The 26992-nt window shown below is 44.7% G+C and overlaps 1 protein-coding gene across 13 annotated transcripts in view; it reads right to left on the minus strand.

The window, feature by feature from the left end:
• The window catches only part of LOC144595252 (glutamate receptor 4), a 172964-nt gene that overhangs the window by 18125 nt on the left and 127847 nt on the right, over nt 1–26992 (minus strand). For all 13 annotated transcript variants that reach the window (XR_013547475.1, XM_078402511.1, XM_078402509.1 and 10 more), the window contains exons 10-11: nt 24454–24660; nt 10380–10753 (exon numbers count right to left, since the gene is read on the minus strand). Coding sequence is in view for 12 of the 13 variants with exons in the window: in XM_078402511.1 (XP_078258637.1) it covers nt 10380–10753; nt 24454–24660 (581 nt within the window). In the remaining variant the exon portion in view is untranslated. The remainder of the gene's footprint in view (nt 1–10379; nt 10754–24453; nt 24661–26992) is intronic.

Genomic DNA, 26992 nt, shown 5'->3' on the forward strand with positions numbered 1-26992 from the left:
TCAATGTCCGTGGATGTTTATTTTCTAGTGGCATGGCAAGATCTTAACCCTCCACAGCCCCAGAACCCATTCCAACACCTCTCCAAAGTCAACAAAACCCATGCCAATACCTCTCCCAAGCTAACATCAGCTCATTTCCTTTCTACTGAGCTAAAGCGGATTGAATATGCAGTTTTAATTTTAGAGCTACAGCATGGAAGCAGGCCCTTCAACCCACTGAGTCCCCATCAACCACTGATCACCCAAATATTAGTTCCATCCTACAATTTACAGAAGCCAATTTATCTGCAAACCTCTATGTTTTTGGAGTGCAGGTGGAAACCGGAGCACCTGGAGAAAACGCAAGCGGTCACGGGGAGAATGTACAAACACTGCACAGACAGCACCCGTTGTCAGGATCAAACCCGAGTCTCTGGCACTGTAAGGCAGTGACACTGTTGTTGCACTAATGTGCCGCCCCAAAGTTAACTACTCCCAGTCACTCAGTTTAGTTTAGATTAGTTTATTACTGACATGTGTACCGAGGTACAGTGTAAATTCTTTGTTTGTGTGGTATCCAGTCAGAGAAAAGACTATATATGAATACAATCAAGCCATCCACAATGCATAAATAAAGGATAAAGGGTACAACATTCAGTGCAAGGTATAACATTGGAGTTTGATAAAGTCCGATTAAAGATAAATTTTAATGGAACTTCGACAAACACCTCCCTCCCCCTCCCCTCCTCTTTTCCCCCCCTTCCACCACAAAGTTAGTTAACCAGTTCCTCAGTTCGTAATGATGCAAGCTTCTTGTGCTCAGCTATTTCTAGCCAACAATCAGCCTATCAGGGAACCTCCTTGCCTGAGGTTATCTGTTGCCGGCCCCGATTTATACTGTTTTATCTTCGCTGCCAGTTTTTTTCCCCACTTTCCAAACTACAATCAGTTTGTAGAAGGTCCCTACTCGAAAAGTCATCAATCCATTTTCTCCAGAGATGCTGCCTGACCCACCCGCTGAGTTACTCCAGCATTTTGTGTCTATCTTTGATATAAACCAGCATCAGCTGTTCCTTTTTATTACAATCAGATTAAAGTTATTTCAAAGGTCTCCAATGAGGTAGGTGGGAGGTCAGGGCCTCACTCTAGCTGATGAGGAGATCCTGAACTGATTTTAAGGCAGAGGGTTGCTTGCGATTGCAGTACAGATCACGTTAGTGAGTGGCATTGTCTATTGACAAAAAAGCATTGAGATGATAACCTGGATGAACTAACAGAATTTTATCACTGTATTTTAAACAATGAATAAAAACCATCAAACTGCATGTCGGCACTATGTGCATGCAGCTGCCTGCTTCTCATTTTGCATTCTGAATAATCGACCCGGGATTTGTGCCTTACTTTCTCAACTGCGGAAATTTTACAAGAGGCAGGAAGTGGTTTCAAAAAAGTACATTGCAAATTAAAACGGGATGCTTAGAAGCCATTCTAACAAACACGCTTAATTTGTCAATGGTTTTGTAAATCAGTTGACAAAACACACAAGAAATCAAAATAAAGCTGGTTCTCTTCGGATGCCTAGGTTATGAATGCCTTAATGATTTGGCTGCACCACGTGACAGCCTAAATTTTGATAGAGATCCGACTCCAAAGGAGCACAGATGTGCATTCAATGGAGACTAATAGAAAGATGTCTTGCAGCTGCAAGCTCTATAATGGGAGCACGGGCTGACAGCCACATACACAGCTTTGTGCATTGATTTATGAACAAATAAGTAACTGATTGTGATGTATAATCTGGAATGGACAAAATGTTTGTCTTTGTTCCCTTACCTCTTAAAAAATTATATTCACAATTTAAAACTTGCTAATTACACCAATCACTTACTGCAATATTGTTAACCTTGAGATAATTTTTTTCAGGTTAGCCTAAAAACTAGCGATGATGATTTATTGAGTGAATACATAACATTTCCCTGGTTTTCCAGCGGAAGATAAGAAAGCAATTAACTTTGTAGGTGTAAACGTAAGGTGATTGCATGATATTGTTTGTGGTGGTTTACATTTCCCATCTATTTTATGTTGTCTCACTCACACAGAACTGTTTTTTTAATTAATGGTAATGCGGTGTAGTAATTGCCCGATGCAATTTTTTTTGCTGGTTGGGAATGAAAGCATGTTCTCTAGATTCAGCTGAGAAAGCTTTTCCTCGCCTCTGAAAGTGTATTCACTCCTGACCCCTTTCAGTTCAAGAACGAAAGTATTCTACTCTCCGGTACTTAACATCCCTCATCTTACAGAAAATACATAGCAAAAACATTCTGGCGTGAAATATTCGGCGCTCAAATGCTCAGGTGGCGTGAGCAAGGATAAAGGCTCATGGCGGGCAGGGAGTAGCTTATTAGAAGATGGCAGGAGATACCATCCATGACTTACCAACTATTGAAATGAATGGGTTGGCAATCTGGCTCATTTTCCAAAAAGCACCTGCTGTGTCAGATGTAACTTGCACCCAGAAATATATGGCCATTATATTGGCCATTATATTCGCGCAGTGATAGAGTTGCTGCCTTGCAGCGCCAGAGATCCATGTTTGAGCCTGACCAGGCTTGAGCAGTCTGTACGAAGTTTGTACCTTCTCCCCTTGACCGTGTGGGTTTTCTCTGGGTGTTCTGGTATCCTCTCTCATTCCAAACACGTATCAGTTTGTAGATTAATTGGCTTTGGTAAGAATTATAAATTGTCCCTAGTGTGTAGGATCATGCTAGTGTACAGGGATCGCTGGTTGGCGTAGACCCGGTGGACAGAAAGGCCTATTTCCTCGCTGTATAAACTAAACTAAACTCAACTCAACTAAATTAAACAAAATTAAACAAAATTATTCTACGTTTTTTCAGCCTGCACCACAGACTATAATTTAATGTTTCAAAATAATTTTCAAAATAACTTTAACAATAGGTACCTGGTTTAGAAAAGTACTAGAGCAGGAATTTGGAAATAGAGGTTAAATGTACAACCTTCAGCAACTGCTGCAATGTTTCATTTTCCTAAAAAAAACTAAACTTGCGCAATTAAACATTTCGGAACTTCTCAAAATGACCTCAATATGTTTATACAAGCGAGGTTATCATAAAATAGAAACAGTAAAATGCAGATCCAGCATTTTCTTAACAGGATTGAAAATCAATTGCTTTATCCTTAACAACTTCCAATTTAAAAATAATTCCGTATTCATGAAAAACTAATGTGCTAGGTTTGATTACCGATACTCATTCAGGCCTGTGAACTAAACAATAAAGTCACTTCCAACTCTGATGCAAGACAGAGTCCTGCAGTCACAGGAATATTAAAGCAAACACAAAGTGCTGGAGTAATTCAGTAGGTCAGGCAGCATCAGTGGAGTGAGTGGATAGAGGACGTTTTGGGGCAGGTCCCTTTTTCTAGGGGGTAAAAAAAGGTGGGGATGGGACAAAGCCTGGCAAGTGATAGGTGATTGGTAACCAGACCAGCACAGGAGGAAGCCAGTTGGCACATTATGTATTGATCAGCCTGTCCCGCTGAGTTACTCCAGCATTTTGTGTATTTCTTCGGTTTAAATCAACATCTGCAGTTCCTTCCTAGCCATGGATACTATTCTGGTTTATCCCCTTCCCAGTTCTTGGTTCACAGTCTTGTAGCTATGTCTCTTCAAATGCTCATCTAGATACTCGATAATTTGGGTTAGGGTTCCTGCCTCAACCACTCCTATGTGCAGTGAGTTCCACAGCATCACAAACTGTCTAATGAATCTTTTTTATTTAATTCTGCTCGAATCCTTTAACCAATTAATCTAAGTCAACATCGTCCAATTACTATCCTTTTTGCTGACGTTAAAGGGTCCAGCATGTTAGCCTTTCAGGAAACTTTATCATTTGACCCATCTCGATTAAAATCTCTCCTGTGCTTCTTTTTGCTCCAAAGAAAACATCTACAGGCAAGCTGATCTCTCCTTGTAATGATTTCTGCTGAGTGAATAATTCCCCATAAATCTCCTCTGTAATGTCTCTAGTGCAATACCCTACCATGGCAAAAGATTCTATTTACCCTATTTATGCCTCTTATAACTTTCCCTGTGTCTATTGGGTTACCCCTCAGTCTCCACTGGTCCGGGGAAAACAAACATAGGCTTTTCAAACTCTTTCCTTAATCAAAGTCCTCGAAAGCAGGCAAAATTCTGATGAGTCCCTTCTGCACTCTCTTCAATGCAGCCACTACCTTCCTTTAGTTGACGATCAGAAGTTTAGTTTAGTTTAATTTATTGTCACGTGCACTGAGGTACAGTGAAAAGATTTTTTGTTGCATGCTAACCAATCAGAGGGAAGATTATACATGAGCCATCCACAGTGTACAGGTACTTGATAAAGGGATTAATGTGAAGTGCAAGATAAAGTCCAGTAAAGTCTACCAGTGTTACCAATTTCGGGGAACTTTAGACTTTGGAGATACAATGTGGAAACAGGGCCTTCGGTCCACCAAGTTTACGCCGATCAGCGATCACCCCGTACATTCGCACTATCCTACACACTCAGGACAAATTACAATTTGCAGAAGCCAATTAACCTACAAACCTGTGCGTCTTTGGAGCATGGGAGGAAACCGGAGCACCCGGAGTAAACCCACGTGGTCACGGGGAGAACGTACAAACTGTGCACGGACAGTAGGAGTGGGAATAGATCAGACAGCCTCCGAAGCATTTTCTGTCATTTAATATGATCGTGGCTGATCTGATTGTAACCTTAGGTCCCTGTTCCCATCTACCCGTGCTAACCTATCACCCCTTGCTTATCCATCTGCTTCTGCGTTAATAATATTCACAGACTGTTTCCACAACCCTCTGAGAGAAAAGAGATTCCCTCATCTGTCTTAAAGGGATGACTCCTTATTTTTATACATGACCTCTAGGTTTTTTTACACATAAGGCAACATCATCTCCACATCTCCCTTTCAGGATTGAACCTGGGTCTCTGTCGCTGTGAGGCAGCAGCTCTACTGCTGTGCCACTGTGCTGCCCCTCTTAACAAATTCTGCCCTATCTAGATCCTCGCACCAAGGCAATCCCAGTCAATATTGGAAAAGTTAAATCCCCCCACTAGTATAACCCCTCTGCTCCTGCACCTGCATCTGCCCCTCTAATATTGTAATTGGCATACGGTCCTTTTGGATAGGTATGTGGATATGCAGGGAATGGCAGGATATGGGTTATGTAATGAGTAAGAGTGTAGTCTTCAAGAGGTAGTTCTTGATTAGTATGGGTGTCAGGGAATATGGGGAGAAGGCAATGTGGTTGAGAGGGAAAGATAAATCAGCCATGATTGAATGGCAGAGTAGATTTGATGGGGCGAATGGCCTAATTTTGCTCCTGGGACTAATGAACACGTGCAGGCAGATAAGAGTTGGGCTTGGTATCATGTTCGGCACAGATATTGTGGGCCGAAGGGCCTGTTCTTATTCTGTACTATTCCATGTTCTAATTCCAGGGGGGTGGCCTAGAATGTAACCCCAGCAGCATCATCATCCCAGCCTTATTCCTAAATTCCACCAATAAGGCTGCCTCGGATAATCCCTCCAGGATTTCCGCTCCAAGTACTTCCATTATGTTCTCCTTAATTAACGGTGTGAATCCTCCTCCTCTTCGCATCCCCCTCCATCATGTCTGAAATTACTGTAGCCTGTATTTCCCAGTTCTGATCCATGCTCGAAGCTCATCCGACCTGCCTCTGTGGCTCTGTGCATTAAAGTAAATGCAGTTGAGCCTGTCAGCCGAGCCATTCTCCCTAACCCACCTCTGCCCATTATGCGCACTGGACTTGCCTGATTTATCCTCCATATTTTTCTCCCTCAAGCTGCGTTACCACTACACTTCCCAATGCCACACCCACCCACCCCCTCCGCCAAATCAGTTCAACCCGCCCGAATAACGTGAGCAAACCTCCTTTAAAGGATGTTGGTCCCCGTCCAGTTTCACTTGTACTTCCCCAGCTGCACTTTAACTTTCCAGTTACTTTTCATTGGAATCACACAACGAGTAAAGAGTGAAGGAAGTTGATTTTTATACAACACATTCAATTCTGAGCATTTCCTGAAGTGCATAGCACAAAAGGTACAGCACAGGGACAGGCCCTTCAGCCCACAATGTCTGTGCTGAACGTGATGCAGAGTTAAAGTAATTTTCTCTGACTGCATGTGATCCTTATCCCTCCATTTCCCACCCACACAGTCACAGGGAGAACGTACAAACTCCATACAGACAGCATCCGTGGTCAGGATAGAACCCGGGTCTCTGGCGCTGTAAGACACCAACTCTACCGCTGGAGCCAGTGGTGGAGAAAAGGAATAGGAGGGTCAGAATTCAGTTGTCAGTGTGATCATGGCCAGGTAATGGTGTAAACATGTATAAAATGGCATGTGAGTGTGTTAATGCCGCCTTCCTGAGCTGATCTAAAAACTGCAAGATAGACCATTACACAGATGTCTTTTAATGAGAATGTGTAGGAAGGAACTGCAGATGCTGGTTTACACAAAAAGCTGGTTACTCAGCGGTTTCAGGCAGCATCTCTGAAGAAAAGGAAGAGGTGACGTCTCGGATCGAGACCCTTCTTCAGACTGAGAGTCAGGGGAGAGGGAAACTAGAGGTATGAAAACGTACAGAGAACAAAAGAATGAAAGATATGAAACGAACAAACCATGTCCAAGTTGTCGAGCTGTGACTTGAACAAGGCCAGCAAGGATGATCAAGGAAAGGTGGAGCCCATAATGGTTCATTGTTGGTTGTGGAAGAGGTGATAACGAGTGGGTGCGAAGCAGGTCGACAGTGAAACTAGTATGATGACTAGAGTGGGGGAGGAACGCGTAATATTCAGCACATCACCGGCCTGATGCCACACTGTTCCCACTGCCACACCTCATCCGTACCAAAATCCTATACAGCTGCAATATTACAATGAATCTCAACTCTAACATATCAGGTGCAGCGTTCTCATGAGGCAGTGCATAGCTTCTATCTCCCAGCTGTTATCTGTCCAATCTCACTTCGCTTTGGAAGAGTGTACAGTCCCTGCAGTATCATCGGATTTATGAATCATGGCTTTACCTTAAAAAAGAGGTGTTGACATATATAATCCTAAATTAATTGTCAGATGGCATTGCAGATTAACCAAACACATGCTTTTAATTGATGTGGACTATGGCACTGATGGATCACTGGAATGAAATGATATAAGAGGCTATTCCGCTCATTCCTCCCCTGAGAATGGTGATTCACTGCTGCAGCTTCTGTTATTAGTGTGGTAACCCTGGGGTGTTTGCTCTGTAGCAGTAAAGGCAGGACTATTCCAGGTATTAATCACTCTTAGCCCTTTATCGTTCTCTATCTCTTTCCCTTTATCCTGCAGCTCCCGTTCAACGTGAAGTCAGAACTTGAGATTAATCTTTTTTATTCCATCCATTAGTTTCCCTTGTACATTGACTTTCATCAATGAAAACCTCTAAACTTACCTTTTAGGTTCTTTAGTGCTGGCATTAGCCTGGTGGCCTGTTCTCGGACTATTTCTAAGGAGTGGATTTATTTTTTCAGTGTTCACCTGTGAATGTACTCTAGTGAATGAGGCTGAATCAAAGTAGTGATCTGCTTTGGCGTATATAATATTCCGTATTATTGATTACTACTTTAGAGATACAGCATGGAAACAGGCCCTTCGGCCTACCAGGTCCCCACCGACCAGCGATCACTCCGCACACTAGCACTATCCTATACTCACTAGGACTATTTACAATTAACAGATAGTATGCTCACTCGTGCAATTAACAGATAATATACTCACTGGATAATAGATAATATACTCACTAGGGACTATTGACAATTAACAGAAGTCTACAAACCTGCACGTCATTGGACTGTGGGAGGAAACCTGAGCGACCGGAGAAACCCATGTGGTCACAGGGAGAATGTACAACCTTCGCATGGACTGCACCCGTGGTCAGGATCGAACCCGGGTCTCTGGTGCTGTAAGGCAGCAACTCTATCGCTGTGCCACTGTGGCGCCCTTGTCATAAACATCTTAAATGGCGGAGCAGGTTCAAAGGGCCAAATGGCCTTTCCTCTCCGTTTCCAAGTTCCCATGTTATCAATTTGAAACATGACTTCTGTTTCTCTCTTTGGAAATGCTGCCTGTCCCACTGAGTTATTTCAATGCTATTTTATTTCAACCGAAAAACACATTGCTGTTGGAATCATTGAGATGAGCAACATCTGCTGACAGATGCTGCTTGACCTGCTGAGTTCCTCCAGCGGTTTGCTTTTCGCTCCAGATTCCAGCAATCTTGTCTATTTTTACTTTGCATTTTATTCCTATTAACTTCCACGTATTATGTAGGCAACCCACAGTCAAAACAGCGTCAATAAAATGGAGACACAAGAAATTGCAAGTGCTGGAATATTGAGAAAAAACACAAAGAAGGAACTTAATGGGTCAGGCAGCATTTGGGGAGGGAATGGACAGGAGATGGTTCGGGTTGGAACCCTTCCCCAGACTGCAGAAGTCCGAAGAAGTGTCCCGACCAGATATGTCACCTGTCCATTTCCCCCACTGATACAGAGTTCCTCCACCATTTTGTTTTTTGACCATCATAAATAAAGGGTTGATCTTCATGTTGGTTCTTCTGCCTTATTTATTGCCCTTTCACACCAACGTTGATTAATTGGAATCTATATCTAAACGTACAAATCCAGCGAGTTGAGTTGGAACATGAATCTGGTTGTACAAAACAGAATGGTGTCATAGAAATGAGAAGCTTTTTGACGTATCTGAACCCTAAGTCTGAAATTTGTTCCTTCTAAATATAATCCAGAAAAATCCTGAGACCTTGAATCAATTTTACAATCTGTACACTGGTTAGTATGAATACATAGAACATAGAACAGTATAGCACAGGAACAGGCTCTTCGGCCCACAATACCTGTGCCAAACATGAGGCCAAGATGAACTAATCTCATCTGTCTGCGCATGATCCATATCCCTCCATTCCCTGCATATCCACATGCCCATCGAAAAACCTCCTAAATGCCATATTCGTAGCTGCCTCGACCACCCCACCGCTAGCAGCGCATTCCAGGCACCCACCACTCTATATAAAAAAACATTTTCTGCACATCTCCTTTAAGTTTTGCATAGGAAGCAACTGCAGATGGTGGTTTACACCGAAGAAATACACAAAATGCTGGAGTAACTCAGCGGGTCAGCAGCATCTCTGGAGAAAAGGAATAAGTGGTTTCGGGTCGAGACCCTTCTTCAGATTTCAGAAATAGAGTCTGAAGAACAGTCTTGACCTGAAACATCGCCTACTCCTTTTCCCCTGAGATGCTGCCTGACCCAGAGTTACTCCTGCACTTAGTGTCTGTCTTTAAATTTTGCCCTTCTCACCTAGATAAATCCTCTAGTCTTTGAATACAATAATCCCTCTGTGGCCTTTGCCCATAGCCTTGGAACCATCCTCTCACAAGTGTATCATTGTCTAAGTCTTTATTAGTCTTAGAATTGTTGCCATCCACATTATTTTGGGCATATTCCACACATTCGGGAACAGTACATTTTTCACTGGGACCTATTTTGTTATATTATTTTACAGCTCTATAATTTTTTTATTAACATTGAAAAGGATAAATTTTCTTTGTAAAAATATATCAATACATTTATTTAGTACATTTCACTGGGAGTTAATGTGAGTTCTGCCTCCATCAAAATAAAAGTGTAGTTACAATGTAACAAGATTACACATGCAGTTTCCATTATAAATGCCGCTTTAGAAAATCATAATGGAAAATGTTGACAGAAATGTCTATTCAACGGTACACATTTCACATATATTAGAGATCTGCATTGACATATGGTCCAAAGTGAGCACTTTTTTTCCTGAGAAATGAAAAGTTACTCAACAAAATACTTTGTTATTAGGGTCCAATTTAGTTTGTTTTTTTCATTTCAGATAAGGGTGCATATCGGAAAACAATGGAATTTTATATACACCTGGACGATTGACCGTAAAATAAGGTATGCAGCAAACACACGGTAGTCCTCCAAGGGGACAAGATCAGCATAACTTTATGCATTTTACGGTCTACTCATGGTGTATATAAGTTACGTGCAGAAATCCGTAAATGATAATTTCGAGGTCATTCGCACATTTCACTTATCTATGAATAAAAAACGCAATCATTTTTTTCTTGGAACCTTACTGTTTGTGAAAGCATTCAAATACATTTTCAAAAGGGTATGCTTATACTGAGACTAGAAAAGGTAATGTATATGCACCATGGCATCAGGCTTGACCATAAAATGCACAGAGTTAATAGATAAGTGACCAACCTTGGCGAAATATCGCATCCTTGCTGCATAAAGGCACCCAGTGAAAACCAAAGACTGTTAAAAATGCCAAACTCATTGGGAGGTTGGTCACTCGACGATTCATCTTGTCCATCTTCTGGTTCTTCCGTGTGCCACTCGTATGGACTGAACCTGCTGACCAGGAAGAGGACCACACTGACTCCGATGTAGGCAAAGACGATGCACATCCAAATCTCGTACGCCAGCGGGTCAAGGAAGGAGAAGACGCCGGGCTTGGACTTCTGGGGCTTCTTGATCATGATGGAAATGCCCAGGCTCATAAAGGGCTTGGAGAAGTCAATCACCTCCTCTCGTACTAACGTGATGGTCAGTGGTGCCACACCGATCTGTGCTCTCTGCGGAATGGGAGAAAATTCCTGTTTTAAACACATGCATTAAAGTACACAAGTGGTAAATGACACATTTGAAGTCAACCCTCAAAAGACAGCCTCCAAATCTCCAAAGATGCAGTTACTTTTTCTGCTTTCTTTAAGATTATAGCAATAAATATCTAAAGTGTTTAAATATTTAGATTCCCTTTTTTTGAAAAAACAGGCGGCACAGTGGTAAAGCAGTGGAGTTGCTGCCTCACAGTGCCAGAGACCGGGTGCGATCCTGACAATGGCTGCTGTATGTGTGGAGATTCTACGTTCTCCCTGTGTCCGTGTGGGTTTTTTCCGGGTGCTCTGGTTCCCTTCCACGCTCCAAAGATGTACAGGTTTGTAGGTTAATTGGCTTCGGTGAAAATTGTAAATTGTCCCTCGTGTGTAGAATAGTGTTAATGCATGGGGATCAATGACCAGTATGGACTCAGTGGGCCAAAGAGCCTGTTTCCGTGCTGTATTTCAAAAGTCTAAAGTGTAAGTGAAATACACCACAAAACAATGACTTTTCATTATTAATCTCGTAGCCTCACACCATCATTGGCACATTTTTTTGCTAAATTTCAGTAATTACAAAAAAAGTTATTACACTTTCCTTTGTGAATTTTCAAGGAAGCATTTCATCAGATGCAGCTAAAGGAAAGGCACTCATGTAAACTCATATTTGTAAACCCAGGTTAGCACTCAAAAGCACAGAGAGGAAGGCAATAAATAGCTCTGACATACAAACATCGTATTAAATCTTGATCAATATATTCTACATTAAACTGATTGGAACATGATCGTTGCCCAGAGTAAACTTAGACCACATACTAGAAACAACAAAAGGCCACAAAGCGCTGCAGTAACTCAATAGGTCAGGCAGCATCTCTGGAGAACATGGATAGGTGACATTTTAGGTCGGGACCCTTCTTCAGACTGAAAACAATGCTGGAGGGCTGGTTGAATGGCTGAGTTTCCACGTTGCTATCATCAGTGTCCCTGGATCCCTACTCTTGAGTCAAAAGTTGCTGAATAACTTAAATAATACCAAGCCTCAGAAAACTGAATTATCTACTGTTAATTGGTAACCAATTAATTGTGGGTAACCAATGTTAATTGTGGGCAGTGGGCAGGTTTCATAGACCTGCACAGGAGGGTAGACGCTCCTGCCCCCACGAGTCTCGGGCAGATGAGGCTCGTCAGCCTGGGAAGGCAGTCCATCTAGGAGAGGGAAAACTCTGATCTAAAACCTCCACTGCCTTGTGGCCATATCCAGTCATGGAAAAGGCTCCAGGATTAAACCTCAAGAAAATCCGGAGTCGGAGTCCCGAAGGCAGTTCGTCGTTGTCTACAACCTCGTTCTGGCAGCTCCTGCGACGGCGCTGGTGCCAAACTGTAACGGCTCTGCTGTTCCTTTGGATCAATCAGTGACGTGGAGAGGGGGGACGTGCTGCATGGGCAACAGCCTGTCCTTCATATGACATCGCCCAGGCTTGCATCCGACCACACATCACTGCAAACCTACACCTACAAAAGATTTGAAGGTGCTCGACATCGATGTGGAGTCCTGGGAGAGCCTTGCAGCTGACCGTACAAGGTGGAGAGGTACCCTGAACCAACATCTCAAAACGGGGGAAGAGAAACTGATGAACGCAGCGGCAGACAAGCGGGCACACAGAAAGGTGCGCAGCAACTTCAACAGACCAGAGTCCACACACAAATGCGACCTTTGCGACAGAGACTGTCACTCCCGCATTAGTCTCTTCAGCCAAGTCAAGTCAAGTCAAGTCAAATTTATTTGTCACATACACATACTCGATGTGCAGTGAAATGAAAGTGGCAATGCCTGCGGGTTGTGCACAAAAATAATTACAGTTACAGCATATAAATAAAGTTAATAAGTTACTAAACATAGCACAAAAAGTGTCGACAAAAATTTAGTCTCTGGGGTTATCAAAGTTGACAGTCCTGATGGCCTGTGGGAAGAAGCTCCGTCTCATCCTCTCCGTTTTCACAGCGTGACAGCGGAGGCGTTTGCCTGACCGTAGCATCTGGAACAGTCCGTTACTGGGGTGGCAGGGGTCCCTCATGATCTTGCTTGCTCTGGATCTGCACCTCCTGATGTATAGGTCCTGCAGGGGGACGAGTGTAGTTCCCATGGTGCGTTCTGCCGAACGCACTACTCTCTGCAGGGCCATCCTGTCCTGGGCAGAGCTGTTCCCAAACCAGACTGTAATGTTGCCGGACAGGATGCTCTCTACAGCCCCAGAGTAGAAGCAATGAAGGATCCTCAGCGACACTCTGAATTTCCTCAGTTGTCTAAGGTGGTAAAGGCGCTGCTTAGCCTTACCCACCAGTGCGGCAATGTGCGTTGCCCACGTCAGATCCTCTGCGATGCGGACTCCCAAATATTTGAAACTGCTCACCCTATCCACAATAGACCCATTTATCTCCAGTGGCGTGTACGTCCTTGGATGTTTAGCCCTTCTGAAGTCCACAATCAGCTCCTTTGTTTTAGTGACATTCAAGAGGAGGCTATTGTCCTGACACCAGAGTGCCAGATCAGCCACCTCCTCCCGGTAGGCCTTCTCATCGTTGTTGGAGATCCGGCCCACCACCACAGTGTCATCAGCAAACTTGATGATGGAGTTTGAGCTGAACCTGGCCCTACAGTCATGTGTGTACAGGGAGTACAGTAGGGGGCTAAGGACACAGCCCTGGGGGGATCCTATGTTCAGGGTGAGGGAGCTAGATGTGTGTTCCCCCATCCTGACCACTTGGGGCCTGGCAGTGAGAAAGTCCAGGACCCAGGCACACAGAGGGGTGCTAAGCCCCAGTTCCAGCAGCTTCTCAACCAGTCTGCTGGGGACTATTGTGTTGAATGCTGAACTAAAGTCAATGAACAGCATCCTCACATAGCCCCCCTGGCTGTCCAGATGAGAGAGAGCGGTGTGTAGAACCTGGGAGACCGCATCATCCGTGGACCTGTTCGGACGGTATGCGAACTGTAGTGGGTCCATGTTGCGAGGAAGGAGGGCGCAGATGTGCTTCTTGACTAGCCTCTCCAAGCATTTCATGACAACCGAGGTGAGGGCCACCGGTCGGTAGTCATTTAAACACGCTGGAGAGGCATTCTTTGGCACCGGTACAATGATGGATCTTTTGAAGCATGCAGGGACCACGGACTTTGCCAAGGAGAGGTTGAATATTGTGGTGAGCACTGGAGCAAGCTGAGTAGCACAAGACTTTAGTACTCGCCCAGATATACCATCTGGGCCTCCAGCTTTCCTCGTGTTCACACGCGTCAGAGCCCACCTCACCTCATGCTCGGACACCGAGAATGTGTGCACATCCCCGGCGGTGGATCCCCCTCCAGCCTCGCTAGCCAGCGCCCCTTCGGTGCTGTTTTTAGACGGCGAGCTGGTGGTGTTACCCGTCTCAAACCGTGCGTAAAAAGAGTTCAGGTCATCAGCTAAGGAGGAGCCGGCACTTCCGGTTGAGGGGGTGCTGGACCTGTAGCTAGTTATAGTCCGTAGCCCCTGCCAAAGGCGCCTGGTGTCCTGCTGCTCCATCTGTGACTCCATCTTGTCCCGGTACCTCTTTTTTGCATCCTTCACTGCCCTTCGCAGTCGGTAAGACTCTCCCTTGTAGTCGTCCATGTTGCCGGATGCCAGGCCGGAGTTGTAAGCAGCGGTGCGAGCATTCAAGGCCACGTGAATAGACCTGTCCACCCAGGGTTTTTGGTTAGGGAAGATACTGACCCTTACCGTGGGGATGATGGTATCGGCTATTGTGGCAATGAAGTCCGTAACCGCTTCCTCAAACTCATTTACGTCTCTGGAACTTGCTTGGAACATGTTCCAGTCGACTTCGCTCAGTGCATCTTGCAGCATGGCCTCTGAATGGTCAGCCCACCGCTTTACGTCCCTCGTCACTGTCGCTTCCCGTACTATCCGTTGTTTATACTCCGGCAGCAGGAAAATGGCAGCGTGGTCAGATTTCCCAAAAGGAGGGAGAGAAACGGCCTTGTAGCCTTTCCTGAACGGCGTGTAGCAGTGGTCCAAAGTTCTTTCCCCCCTGGTGACACACGTGATGTGTTGGTAGAAGTTGGGCATGACCTTTTTGAGCCACAAGCGACGCTGCTCTAGCCGAGGTGTGGAGCAAGCAGCCAACTAGGATGCATCACCCATGGTCAGCCATGACCGAGGGGCCTAAGAATTGGTAACCACCAACTAAAGTGTTGTCCTGATCTACCGGCTACCTCATTGGAGATCCCTCTTGTTATCACACCTTCCCCAGCCAACAATGGACCGTTATGGGCTCCACCTAAGTTCATCTGTTGCCGGCCCTGATTTCTTCTGGCCTTTTCTCGCCTCCAGTTTATTTCTGTCCTCCCCATCTGAAGAAGGGTTCTGACCTGAAATATTCTTTTCTCCTTGACCCTGCCTGACCCACTGAGTTACCCCATTTTGTGTCTACCATCGGTGTAAACCAGCATCTGCAGTTCCTTCCTACACATCCTAACCAATTTTTATGATGAGTGAGATTGACCTTGGAGCCAGTGTTGTCAACAATGGAGGAGAGAGGTCTTCACTCAGTAACAGTAAAAGGCTATTCCCATCAGACAAGAGGTACAGAAATGTGGAAATACACACCTCCAGAATCAGGGATACACCTCCAGAATCAGCATACTATCTGTTACTGAACCATCCTATCAACAACTAGAGAGTGGTCCTGAGCTACCATCTACCTCATTGGAGACCCTCGGGCTATCTTTAATTGGACTTTACTGGACTTTATTTTGCTCTAAATGTTATTCCATTTATCCTGTATCTGCACACTGTGGGGAGATTGATTCTAATCATGTATACTTTCCGCTGACCTCAGAGCACGCAACAAAAAAGATTTTCATTGTACCTTGGTACCTGTGACAATAAACTAAACTAAATTAAACTAAACTAAAATTGGTGGTACTTGGTTGTATAGTCTGTTCTATAGTCTTTGTAGATGTATAGTTTCTTCGTTGACTGGCTAGCACGCAACATAAAAGCTTGTCACTGTACCTCGGTCGGTACACGTGACAATAATAACCTATACTAAACTAAAAGATCTCAAGCCATTAAAGTATGATTAGCATGGATGAAAACTAACTGTATCTTGCATGGACCACAGAAGATGCACAGCAAGCACAAATGTAAATGCACAGCAATAATGATGATGCCTGCTAAGCCAGGCTGTTTTCCACTAGGAGGGAGCTGTCGATTTGTTTAATGCAAACACATTGGGGTCAGATGGCACTCTCCAGTACCTCTGCAGGGTTGAATCAATACTAATGGATAGAGAGTTTTGAAACAAACTCTCATCACAATATCCTCTTGGTTGATAAATCAATAGACAATAGACAATAGGTGCAGGAGTAGGCCATTCAGCCCTTCGTGCCAGCACCACCATTCAATGTGATCATGGCTGATCATTCTCAATCAGTACCCCGTTCCTGCCTTCTCCCCATACCCCCTGACTTTGCTATCCTTACTTGGCCTCCACTGCTTTCTGAGGCAGAGAATTCCACAGATTTACAATTCTCTGACTGAAAAAGCTTTTCCTCATCTCTGTTCTAAATGGCCTACCCTTGATTCCTAAACTGAGGCCCCTGGTTCTGGACTCCCCCAACATTGGGAACATGTTTCCTGCCTCTAACGTGTCCAACCCCTTAATAATCTTGCACGGTATTGAGATTACACACGTGAAGGGTAAACGTCCCACATATTGCTTTATTCAATAAATGTGCCACTGTCTGAATCATACAGTCATAGAGTCATACAGCATGGAAACAGGCCCTCCGGCCCAACGTGCCCTCGCCAACCAACATGCCCCATCTACGTTAGTCCCACCTGCCTGCCTGGGCCCTCTAAACCTAATCTATCCATTTATCCGTCTAAATGTTTCTTAAACGCTGGGATAGTACCTTCCTGCCTACTCCAGCAGCTCGTTCCACACACCTACCACCCTTTGTGTAAAATAGGTACCCTTCAGGTCCCTATTAAATTTCCCCCCCCTCACCTTACTCCTGTCTTCTGGTTCTCGATTCCCCTGTTCTGGGCAAAAGACTGTGCGCTTATTGATCTATTCCTCTCATGATTTTGTACACCTCTATAAGGTCACCCTTCATCCTCCTGTGCTCCAAGGAATAAAGTCCTAGCCTGCCCAAGCTCTCCCTATCGCTCAGGCCCTTTAGTCCTGGCAACCTTTCCAACAAGACAACATGTTTCCTATAACATGGTGACCAAAAGCTATGGTACTAAACTATGCTGAATCTCCTGGATAGGACCTCATACTCCACTTGGGTAGCTTACAACTCCAACAGTATGAACATTGATTTCTCCAATTTCAGGTAACCTCTGCAAACCCCCCCCCCTCCCCAAATCACCTCCCTTTCTCCCCCATTCTAACCCCTCTCTTCCTCCCCCTTAACTTCCCTGTATCCCATCTGGATTCCCACCAACCTCCTCCCCCGCTACTTTCCTCCCTCTGGCTTCACAATCTGCAGTTTTTCAATCTCAAGTCACAACTTCTGTTCTTATCTCTGGCCTTTGTTCCATTCATCTGCCTATTGCCTGCTTCCACCTGTTACATGCCACGTTTTACCCTGCCTCTCTTCTCTTCCAGCTTACTTCTACGCCGCCCGACAATCAGTCTGAAGAAGGGTCCCAACCCGAATCGTCACCTATTATCAATGTTCTCCAGAGGTGCTGTCTGACCTGCTAAGTTACTCCAGCACTTTGTGTCTTACTGCATTAGTAAGAGTAATTGTGAAAATAAATATACATTTGCGTCACGTGCCTGGTTTCATTCCTTGATGAGGTTTCTACGGAAAGATCAGTGTCTTTCCTGTGTCAGGAATCTGATTACTAACTACCGAAGTTTGTTTTGATGGTGTCCAGAAATCTGCTCTGCTAGACTGTTGTGCACTCTGACAGCTTTCAGCAGGAGCACGTTAAGAGGTTAAAGCAGTGCGACCGTTTCCATTTCAGAGCGGAGATAATTAATGCAGCAAGCTGAATGCTTCTTGAGAACATCTCTAAAAATCTCCTTCAGATACACAACGGATTTATGAAGGGCATTGCTGATAACACGCATCCAGCTCATTACTCCTGCACTAACTGTGGATATGCTGTTCACTAGTCTCACACACTGATCTCGAAGGCAAAATTTATCCCAAAGAGATCATTTAAGAATTTCATTGTTGTGTCTTGGACACATGACAATAAAACACTCTTGACTCTTACCCAATTTAAGGATCAGCCATAATTATTGTAAAGGCCTATTCTTATGCGTTTAAGGGGAATTAAACCTCCCTATAATTTTTTCAGTCAACTCACGTTTGCAGCATCTGAAGAGCTAATATTTTTGCAACCTTGCCACACCTGACTGCACAAAGGCAATCATCCATGTCCGGGTCTCATACGTCTCAATCGATATTAAACCTGACAATCTCAGCACTTCGCAAAGTGATCGTCCATTAGAACAAGCATGTTGGTAAAATTACTTAGGCACAGATATTGAATTGAATGGGGATTGGAAGAGATGTTATTTACTCGTGTGGACGGTATTTGTAATCGTCAGTCAATTTCCCATGGGTTTACATATATTCAGGGAACCAAGACTGATAATCAAATCAAGTAGGGTAAAAGAATAAGAGGATTTGGTTTCATTTAGTGACAGCGTGGTAACAGGCCCTTCGATCCACCGTGTCCACGCCGACCAGCTATCAACCCCACACACTTGGGACAATTAACGATTTTTACCGATGCCAATTAACCTACAAAGCCATACATTTTCGAAATATGGGAAACTGGAGCACCCGAAGAAAACCTACATGGTCATGGGGAGAACATACAAACTCTGTACAGACAGCACCGGTGAGTCAGAATCGAACCCGGGTCTCTGTTGCTGTGCCACTGTGCTGCCCTGGTGGTGCAGGATCAAAGGTGCAGATGATGCGATTCTCCCCCTAATGCAAAGAGAGGATTCCCCGGACTTTCACCTCAATGAGGGTAAATAAATCTTCCCTTCCTCCTGAACGAATCATAAATACACGCAACATGGAAACAGGCCCTTCGTCCCAAATTATCCATGCCGACCAAGATACTAAACTAAAGATAGACACAAAAAGCTGGAGTAACTCAGCGGGACAGGCAGCATCTCTGGAGAGAAAGAATGGGTGACGTTTCGGGTCGAGACCTTTCTTCACACAAATACTCAGCTGGTCCCATTTACCCACATTTGGCTCATATCACTCCAAACCCATCACCATTTGTTTGAAAAAGTTGCATCTCAGGTTCCTATTAAATCTTTCCCCTCTCCCCTCTGGTTCTTGATTCCCCTACTCTGAGTAAAAGACTGTCCATTCACCTGTCTATTCCCCTCATGATTTTTACACCTTTACAAGATCACCTCTCAGTCTCTTGTGCTTGAAGGAAGAATGTCAGAGCCTGATCAACCCCTCCCTACGGCTCAGGGCCTCGAGTTCCATCTATATCAGCGTAAATCTTTTCTGTGCCCTTTTCAGCAAACATGAATCCTGAAATTTGTCTAGCAGAGGTTCAGGAGGGGGTTGGGAGGCGGTGGTTAAAAGGTGCAGCTCACAGCTGCAGGCCACAAACCAGACTCCCAACCATTGAATGATCATCACACAGACTGGACTCCCCACCATTGACTCCACGTACACTTCACACTGCCTTGGTAAAACAGCCAACAATATCAAAGACCAGTCCAACCCCGGTCATTCCTTCTTCTCCCTGCCCCCATCCAGCAGAAGGTACAGAAGCTTGAAAGCGTGCACCTCCAGACTCAGGAACAGAACTTTTCACTGTACCTCAGTACACGTGACAATAATACACCTGAACCTAAACCTAAACATAAGCCTATGTCAACATTCAGGGGAAGGTGAGGAGAGCGGTGCAGGGCTTCCCTTGGAGCCAAGGTCTTGCAGTGATTATCCTTCCAAGATTCAGCTATATGGGGCTTTCCGATTTTAATTGGGGAAATAAGAGTAGAAGCTATGCTCACAGAACATCCAAGAAATTAATTTTAATTTTGGAACTAGCTCTTACAGAACGGAATTGGTGCTTAAACTGTATGTATTGACTGTATGTATACACGAGGATGAGGGGTGGTCTTATAGAGGTGTATAAAATCAAGAGAGGAATAGATCACGTTGTCACAGAGTAGGGGAATTGAGAACCAGTGGACACAGGTTAAGGTGGGGAAAAGATTTATTAGGAGTCTGAGGGGTAACGTTTTCAAACAAAGGGTGATGGGTGTAAGGATTGAGCTACCAGAGGTAGTTGAGGCGGGGACTATCGCAATGTTTAAGAAACAATTAAACAGGTACATGGATAGGACAGGTTTAGAGCGATATGGGCCAAACGCAGGCAGGTGGAACTGGTGTAGCTTGGACATGTTGGACAGTGTGGGCAAGTTGGGCCGAAGGGCCTGCTTCCACACTGTATCACACTATGACTATGATGCAAAAATGAGATATTATAGAAGTGAACAGATTAGCCTGGATTCAGTGGGCATTTCGGCCCACTGTTTCCATGCTGGACCTTTCACTCAATCAATCACCAATCTCTCCTCTATTCTACCAGAGGAAGCTGTGATGCTCTTGAAACTGAAAACTGCAGTCACAGGGCCACCTCGAGGCACGTCTGGTATTGCAGCGGCCATGTGTTTGCCCTTGGGATGCCTGCCGTTCACCATGAGCCTTGCAGTGAAATGCAGCGTGCAAAACAATACGTTTGGTACATTGACATGTAAGAGGCTGGGTACTTGCAAGGAAAGGGTTAACTGATGATTCCTTGGCATGGATATCATGCCATGGGCAGTTGTACGATGCCTCTGTGAATAAGAGTGCGGTGAATAACGGTATGGTCTAATTAGGTGCAGAAGTACAAGAGGGCATTGAATAGACTAAACAAGCATCTGCTGATCTTGCTTCACCTGCTGACTTGCACATAACCATCAGCAACCTCAGAGTCCGAGGGACTCTTTGGCTTTGGACTTCAGATTGTCCATCCAATATGGCGCTCAAGCCAGGCGCCCCTTTGTGTCCTGGTCACAGAAGTGGATCTGCAATCACGCATTACAATTGCTCCACTCTTTTAAATCTCTACTCTGACAGCAGCATTTCTTACTTTAACTATGCTCTTCTTAATCTCCCTTTATCATGTATCTGTGAATGGCTCGAATGTACTCATGTATTGTCTTTCCACTGACAGGTTAGCATGCAACAAAACCTTTTCACTGTACCTCGCTTGGTACATGTGACAATGAACTAAACTAAACTAATTTCAGACCGCGATCGGAACTATGCCAGGACCTTCGGGTTCTCCAGACCAGGCCATCGCAAGCAGGAGTCTCGGATGAACCTCACCTTCGGGGAGAGAGAGATAGGGACTTCACCGACAACCGGGAGTCATCACTGGTGCCAGGGAAGAGGGAACATCATGGCAGAGTCATCAAAACCGGGGGTTTCTGATGAGCGGAGTGGCCGTGAGCATAAGTTAGTGTATTAATGTTAAGTTGCTTCTAAGTAGTAAATTAGATTATTTAATATTATGTGTGTGTGAGACTTTTTTCTTTGAGGGGCAGCGCAGTGGCGCAGCTGGTAGTGCCATTGCCTCAGCGCCAGAATCCCTGGATCGATCCTGACCTTGGGTGCTGTCTGTGAGGAGTTCTCCCTGTGACCGCGTGGTTTCCTCCAGGTGCTCCAGTTTCATCCCACATCCCAAAGCCGTGCAGGGTTGTAGGTTAATTGGCTCTGTAAATTCCTAGTGTGTAGGGAATGGGTGAGAAAGTGGGATCACATAGAACTAGTGTGAAGGGGTGATCAATGGTCAGCATGGACTTGGTGGGCCAAAGGGCCTGTTCCCATGCTGTATCTCTAAATATATACCAGATCCACGGAATCTAAGTGTAATATTTCACACGACAGTGCTGAAATCAGAATGGGTGTTTTAAAGACATTCTAAATACCAATTATGCACAATATTTACTGAGCACATGTTTGGAGTATTATAAAAATAAATGGGCATCTGCACATTAAATAAGTAATAATGATGGTTACATTGATGGGCCTTGTTTTCAAAGTGTTGATATAAAGACATGGATCAGTGAGTTCCAGGGAGAAGATTTGAAATGGAACTAACTAGGCTCTTCTGGCTTCAGTGCATCAATAAGTGTGATTCCCGTAACCCATCCCAGCACATAAATAGCCAAACTACCGGATACAACATGGCTAGTTGTAGAGCAACCAACTTCACACCGCATCATCTCAGAACTTGTCCCTGCCACCAAATCTCAGCAATATTGTTGGTCCATCCTTGATTGCCCTTCGTTATTTCAACCACTTGAAGTTCTGTCTGGAACTCAGGAGAGTTCCCTGTCTGGAACTGAGGAGAATCCCTTGGTTATACCAATTCTTTAGGAAGCATTGTCCAACTTCCCTTGATGAAACCAAGATAATTTCTCATTGCTTCATGATTGCAGAGCAGCACTTTCCAGACACATTTGAAACCTAAGACAGACACAAGTGCTGGAGTAACGCAATAGGTCAGGCGGCATCTCCGGAGAAAAAGGATGAGAATCGTTTTGGGTTGGAACTCATCTCCAGACCTGAAACGCCACTCATCCTTTTTCTCCAAAGAAGCTGCCTGACCCACTGTTACTCCAGCATTTTGTGTCTATCTTCCGTATAAACCAGCATCTGGAAGTGGCGGCGCCTAACGGCAGCGGCTCACTAGCAGTCTGTTCGTCTTTTTTCCTTTTTTTTTTGTTGTGTATCGGTGTTGGGATGGTTTTTATATATTTTTTTGGTTGTGTATGTGTGGGAGGGGGTGGTGGTGTGGGGGGGGGGGAACTTTTCTCTTCCTCACGGCGTGGGGTGCGGCTCGGCTGCGGGGCCTAACATCGCCCGGTGCGGCTTGGCCGCTGGACTTTACATCGCCCGGTGCGGCTCGGCTGCGGGACTTAACATCGCCCGGTGCGGCTTGGCCGCTGGACTTTACATCGCCCGGTGCGGCTTGGCCGCTGGACTTAACAGTGCCCGGTGCGGCTCGGCCGCTGGACTTAACAGTGCCCGGTGCAGCTCGGCCGCTGGACTTAACATCGCCCGGTGCGGCTCGGCTGCGGGACTTAACATCGCCCGGTGCGGCTCGGCTGCGGGACTTAACATCGCCCGGTGCGGCTCGGCCACGGGACTTAACATCGCCCGGTGCGGCTCGACCACGGGACTTAACATCGCCCGGTGCGGCTCGACCACGGGACTTAACATCGCCCGGTGCGGCTCGGCCACGGGACTTAACATCGCCCGGTGCGGCTCGACCACGGGACTTAACATCGCTGGTGCGGCTCGACCATGGGACTTAGCTGCGCAAGGCTTGGTCGCGGGCCTTTCATCGCCCGGTTCGGCCGCGGGACGTTTCAGCGCCCGGTGCGGGGACTGTGCGGGTCGGTCGGGGACGAGCTGTCTGTCCGTGGGCGTGGGGAAGAGAGTGGAAGTTTTGTTGCCTCCATCACAGTGAGGGGGTGTTTGGAGTCACTGTGATGGACGTTTGTGTTGGGGTTATGTGTCTTGTGTTCTTTTTTTCTATGACTGCTATGTAGTTTCGTTCGGTACTTCGGTGCCGAACGACAAATAAAGCTCTGTTATACCTGTTATACCTGTTATCTGCAGATCCTTCCTACACATTTGAAACCTATCTGTTCTTGTTTCCAGATGTTTTGATCTTTTGAAGAATTTGGCAATGAGGATTGTCAATATAAACTGCAAGTGTGGGGATGAAGGGCGAGCCCTCGTGTAACATTCAATATAAACTGCAAGTGTGGGGATGAAGGGCTAGCCCTCGTGTAACATTCAATACAAACTGTAAGTGTGCAGATGAAGGGCTAGCCCTCGTGTAACATTCAATAATGTGCACGGAAAAACCCGATTCTTACACTTACAATTCCATTCAATTTGGATTTTAAAGCAATGTGTATAGACTGTTCTTACAAGGGCTGAAATTCCTTTGTGCGCATCATGTTACCCAAATTTCTCAGATGCATTTTTAAAGAAAGTTGTACAACATAAATAGACTTACAACATTGTCAAATCATGTTCACAAACAATTGTTAAAACACACACCTCCAGATTCAGGACCAGTTTATTCCCAGCTGTTATCAGGTAACTGAACCATCCTATCACCAACTAGAGAGCAGTTCTGATCTACCATCTACCTCATTGGAGACCCTCAGACTATCCTTAATCGGGCTTAATTGGACTTCATCTTGCACTAACCGTTATCCATTTATCCTGTATCTGTACACTGTGGACGGCTTGTCTGGAATCATGTATAGTCTTTCCGCTGACTGGATAGCGCGCAACACCAAAACGCTTTTCACTGTACCTCGGTACACATGACAATAAACTAAACAAAACTTCTATCAGGTCACCCCTCAACCCCGGCATTCCAGAGAGAACAATCCAAGTCTGTCCAGCATCTCCCAGTAGAAAATGCCCACTAATCCAGGCATCCTGTAAACTAAACTAAACTAAACTAAATTTGGTAGTGCATTAAAATCAACATGAAAGGGGAAGCTGAGATTCAGAAAGTTAGGGATAGGTTTCTTTTTGTCTAGAAGGTACTTACCCCATAAACAAGTTCTCCCACCATTCCATTCCAGATTTTTGTATCTGGATCCCTTGCTCCGTATTTCCCATCAGGAACGATCTTGAGTTCATACTTTATCCCAATGTGTTTTGCAATTTCCGAAGCTAAATCCACACAGTATCCCTCGTACTTGTCATTCCCTTCCAGAGTGTCGTGGTTTTTCTTCAGCATAACATATGGACCCTCCTGATAACGAAAGAACAGATTCATAAAGTGCAAAAAATTAATGTTTAATAAATTCATTTTGCCGTTTTAAAAAACTCTGCCAAGCAGAGTCTCCGATAATATTATTTATCATTGGCATTGTTCCAGGTTACATTGAGGATTAAAATCATTCACAATGAAAGACAAATTGTATTTCCTGCGGTTTTCATTCAGTTTAAAGCGAACATAAGTTGTACGTCGGCAAGTCTTATCAAGAGAGACTGCATAAAACCGCAATGCTGGTGCATAATGCTTCAGCCTTGGAGGGCAATGGCTGAGGCATCACAGCTTTCTTGATACGGAGTCACCTACATTTGCATTTAAACTATATTCCGCTTCGAGACACTTTGCTAATTTTTCAACTCATTGGTAATTAGGACCGTTGATATGAATTGCAGGTGAACTGACAAAAGATTTGCCTTGTTTAATATAGAACTTTACATTTCCTACATTCCCGTTGAAAGCTTAAGCCTGACTACAATTGGCCAAGATCTTCCATTTCAACGTCTGGAGATCAACCTAGGTCTTCCGCATCTGTCGATGGCTTTCAAAGCATTTCTGATTCTTCTGTGCCGTCAGGTCCAAATTCCTCAGATGAATAACAACATTTAAAAGATATTTAGACAGGTGATGGATAGGAAAGGTTTAGAGGGATGTGGGCCAAATGCAGGCAAATGGGACTAGCTTAGATGGGGCATCTTGGTCAGCATGAACAATTTGGGCTGAAGGGCCTGATTCCAGGCTGTATGACTCGATGAGTTGCTAGCCTTTGTTACCAAGGTCAGGTCAACATTACACACTAGGCTTCTTCTGGCCTGGTAAAGTCTAGTCTCAAAGGACAACTTTCACGTATTAGTTTTGGAGTGATGATTTCATCACCCTAAGGCTCACTGGATTACTACTGTTGGTATCTTCTCTGGTAGACAATTTAAGGTAATTCTCGATCATCGATCACATGTAATGGTGTCTGTGAGCACGCACATGCAGTGAGAGAGAGACTTCCAAGGTTCAATCGCTGTCACTTCCCTGATATTTAGAAGCTAACAGCCCGTAGTCAGGATGAAACCCGGGTCTCTGGCGCTGTACGGCAGCAGCTCTAGCACTGCGCCACCTAATCTGCCAGCATTAGAGAAAAGAGCAATTATTGGTTACTTCAGGACTTAGCCAGTTGTGATAGATAATGCTGGTAACTTGAGACTGTACATTCAATATTGTGCCTTACAAGTGCAGCATGCCAAGTCAGAAGAGGAGTAGCTGTTCCTCAACCTTACATTGGGGTTCCTTTAAGCTAAAGACAGAGATTGGGCTGGAGAATTAGAGTGAGAGGCTACTGGAAGATCAAGATCAACTGAACAGAGATGTCCTGCAAATCAGTCATCAATCTAAGTTTAGAAATAAGGAACAGCAGATGCCGGTTTACTGGAAAGGGCACAGAGTGCTGGAGTAACTCAGTGGGGCAGGCAGCATTGGTGACTTTTCAGGTTGGTACTATTCTTCGGACTGAAAACAATGTTGGTTGACTGGCTGATTTTCCAGCAATGTATCATTAGTGTTCCTAGATCCCCACTTTTGAGTCAAAAGTCGCTAAATAACTGAAGAAGGTTCCTGAACTGAAATGTTATGTTCTCCACAGATGCTGCCTGACCTGCTGAGTTAAAGTCACAGTCTTACAGTTTGGAAACAAGGCCCTTCGGTCCAACTTGCCCACACCAGTCAACAACGTCCCATCTACACTAGTCCCACCTGCCTGTATTTGGCCCATATCCCTCTAAACCTGTCCCATCCATGTACCTGTCTAAATGTTCCTTAAATGCTGTGATCGTACCTGCTTAGTTGCTTCACTCAGTACCTGAGTTACAGTACTTCAGCACTTTGCACCAATCTAAGTTTACTTTTTCCGATGCAGAGAGAATCACATGGTGAGCATCGAATGTAAAAGTTAATTGGAACATGTGCGAATAATTCACTGTTTAACGTGAAGGGAATGAGTTTGGGTCTCTGAATGGTGGAAAAATAAAAAAATTGAAGCACAGAAGCTGCATCTCCAGCAATTGTACAGGATCAGCATCTCTTCTCTCCAGACACGTCACAGCCTTTACGATTCAGATTAAATACAACCATTTCGATAACTGTCTCTTCCAGCGGTGTCAGTTGTTTTTCATACATGTTTCATCATCACTAAAACACTCTTTCCTTGGGAATTATTATTGATATTAACCACATTTTCTTGTTACCCCTTACTGAAAAATGTGAAATGATTTTATTTCTAAAATAGCTATATTTATATCAGATTATTCACTGGTACTTTATAAGA

The sequence above is a fragment of the Rhinoraja longicauda genome, chromosome 7 (genome assembly GCF_053455715.1).
Source record: "Rhinoraja longicauda isolate Sanriku21f chromosome 7, sRhiLon1.1, whole genome shotgun sequence".
Taxonomy (NCBI): domain Eukaryota; kingdom Metazoa; phylum Chordata; class Chondrichthyes; order Rajiformes; family Arhynchobatidae; genus Rhinoraja; species Rhinoraja longicauda.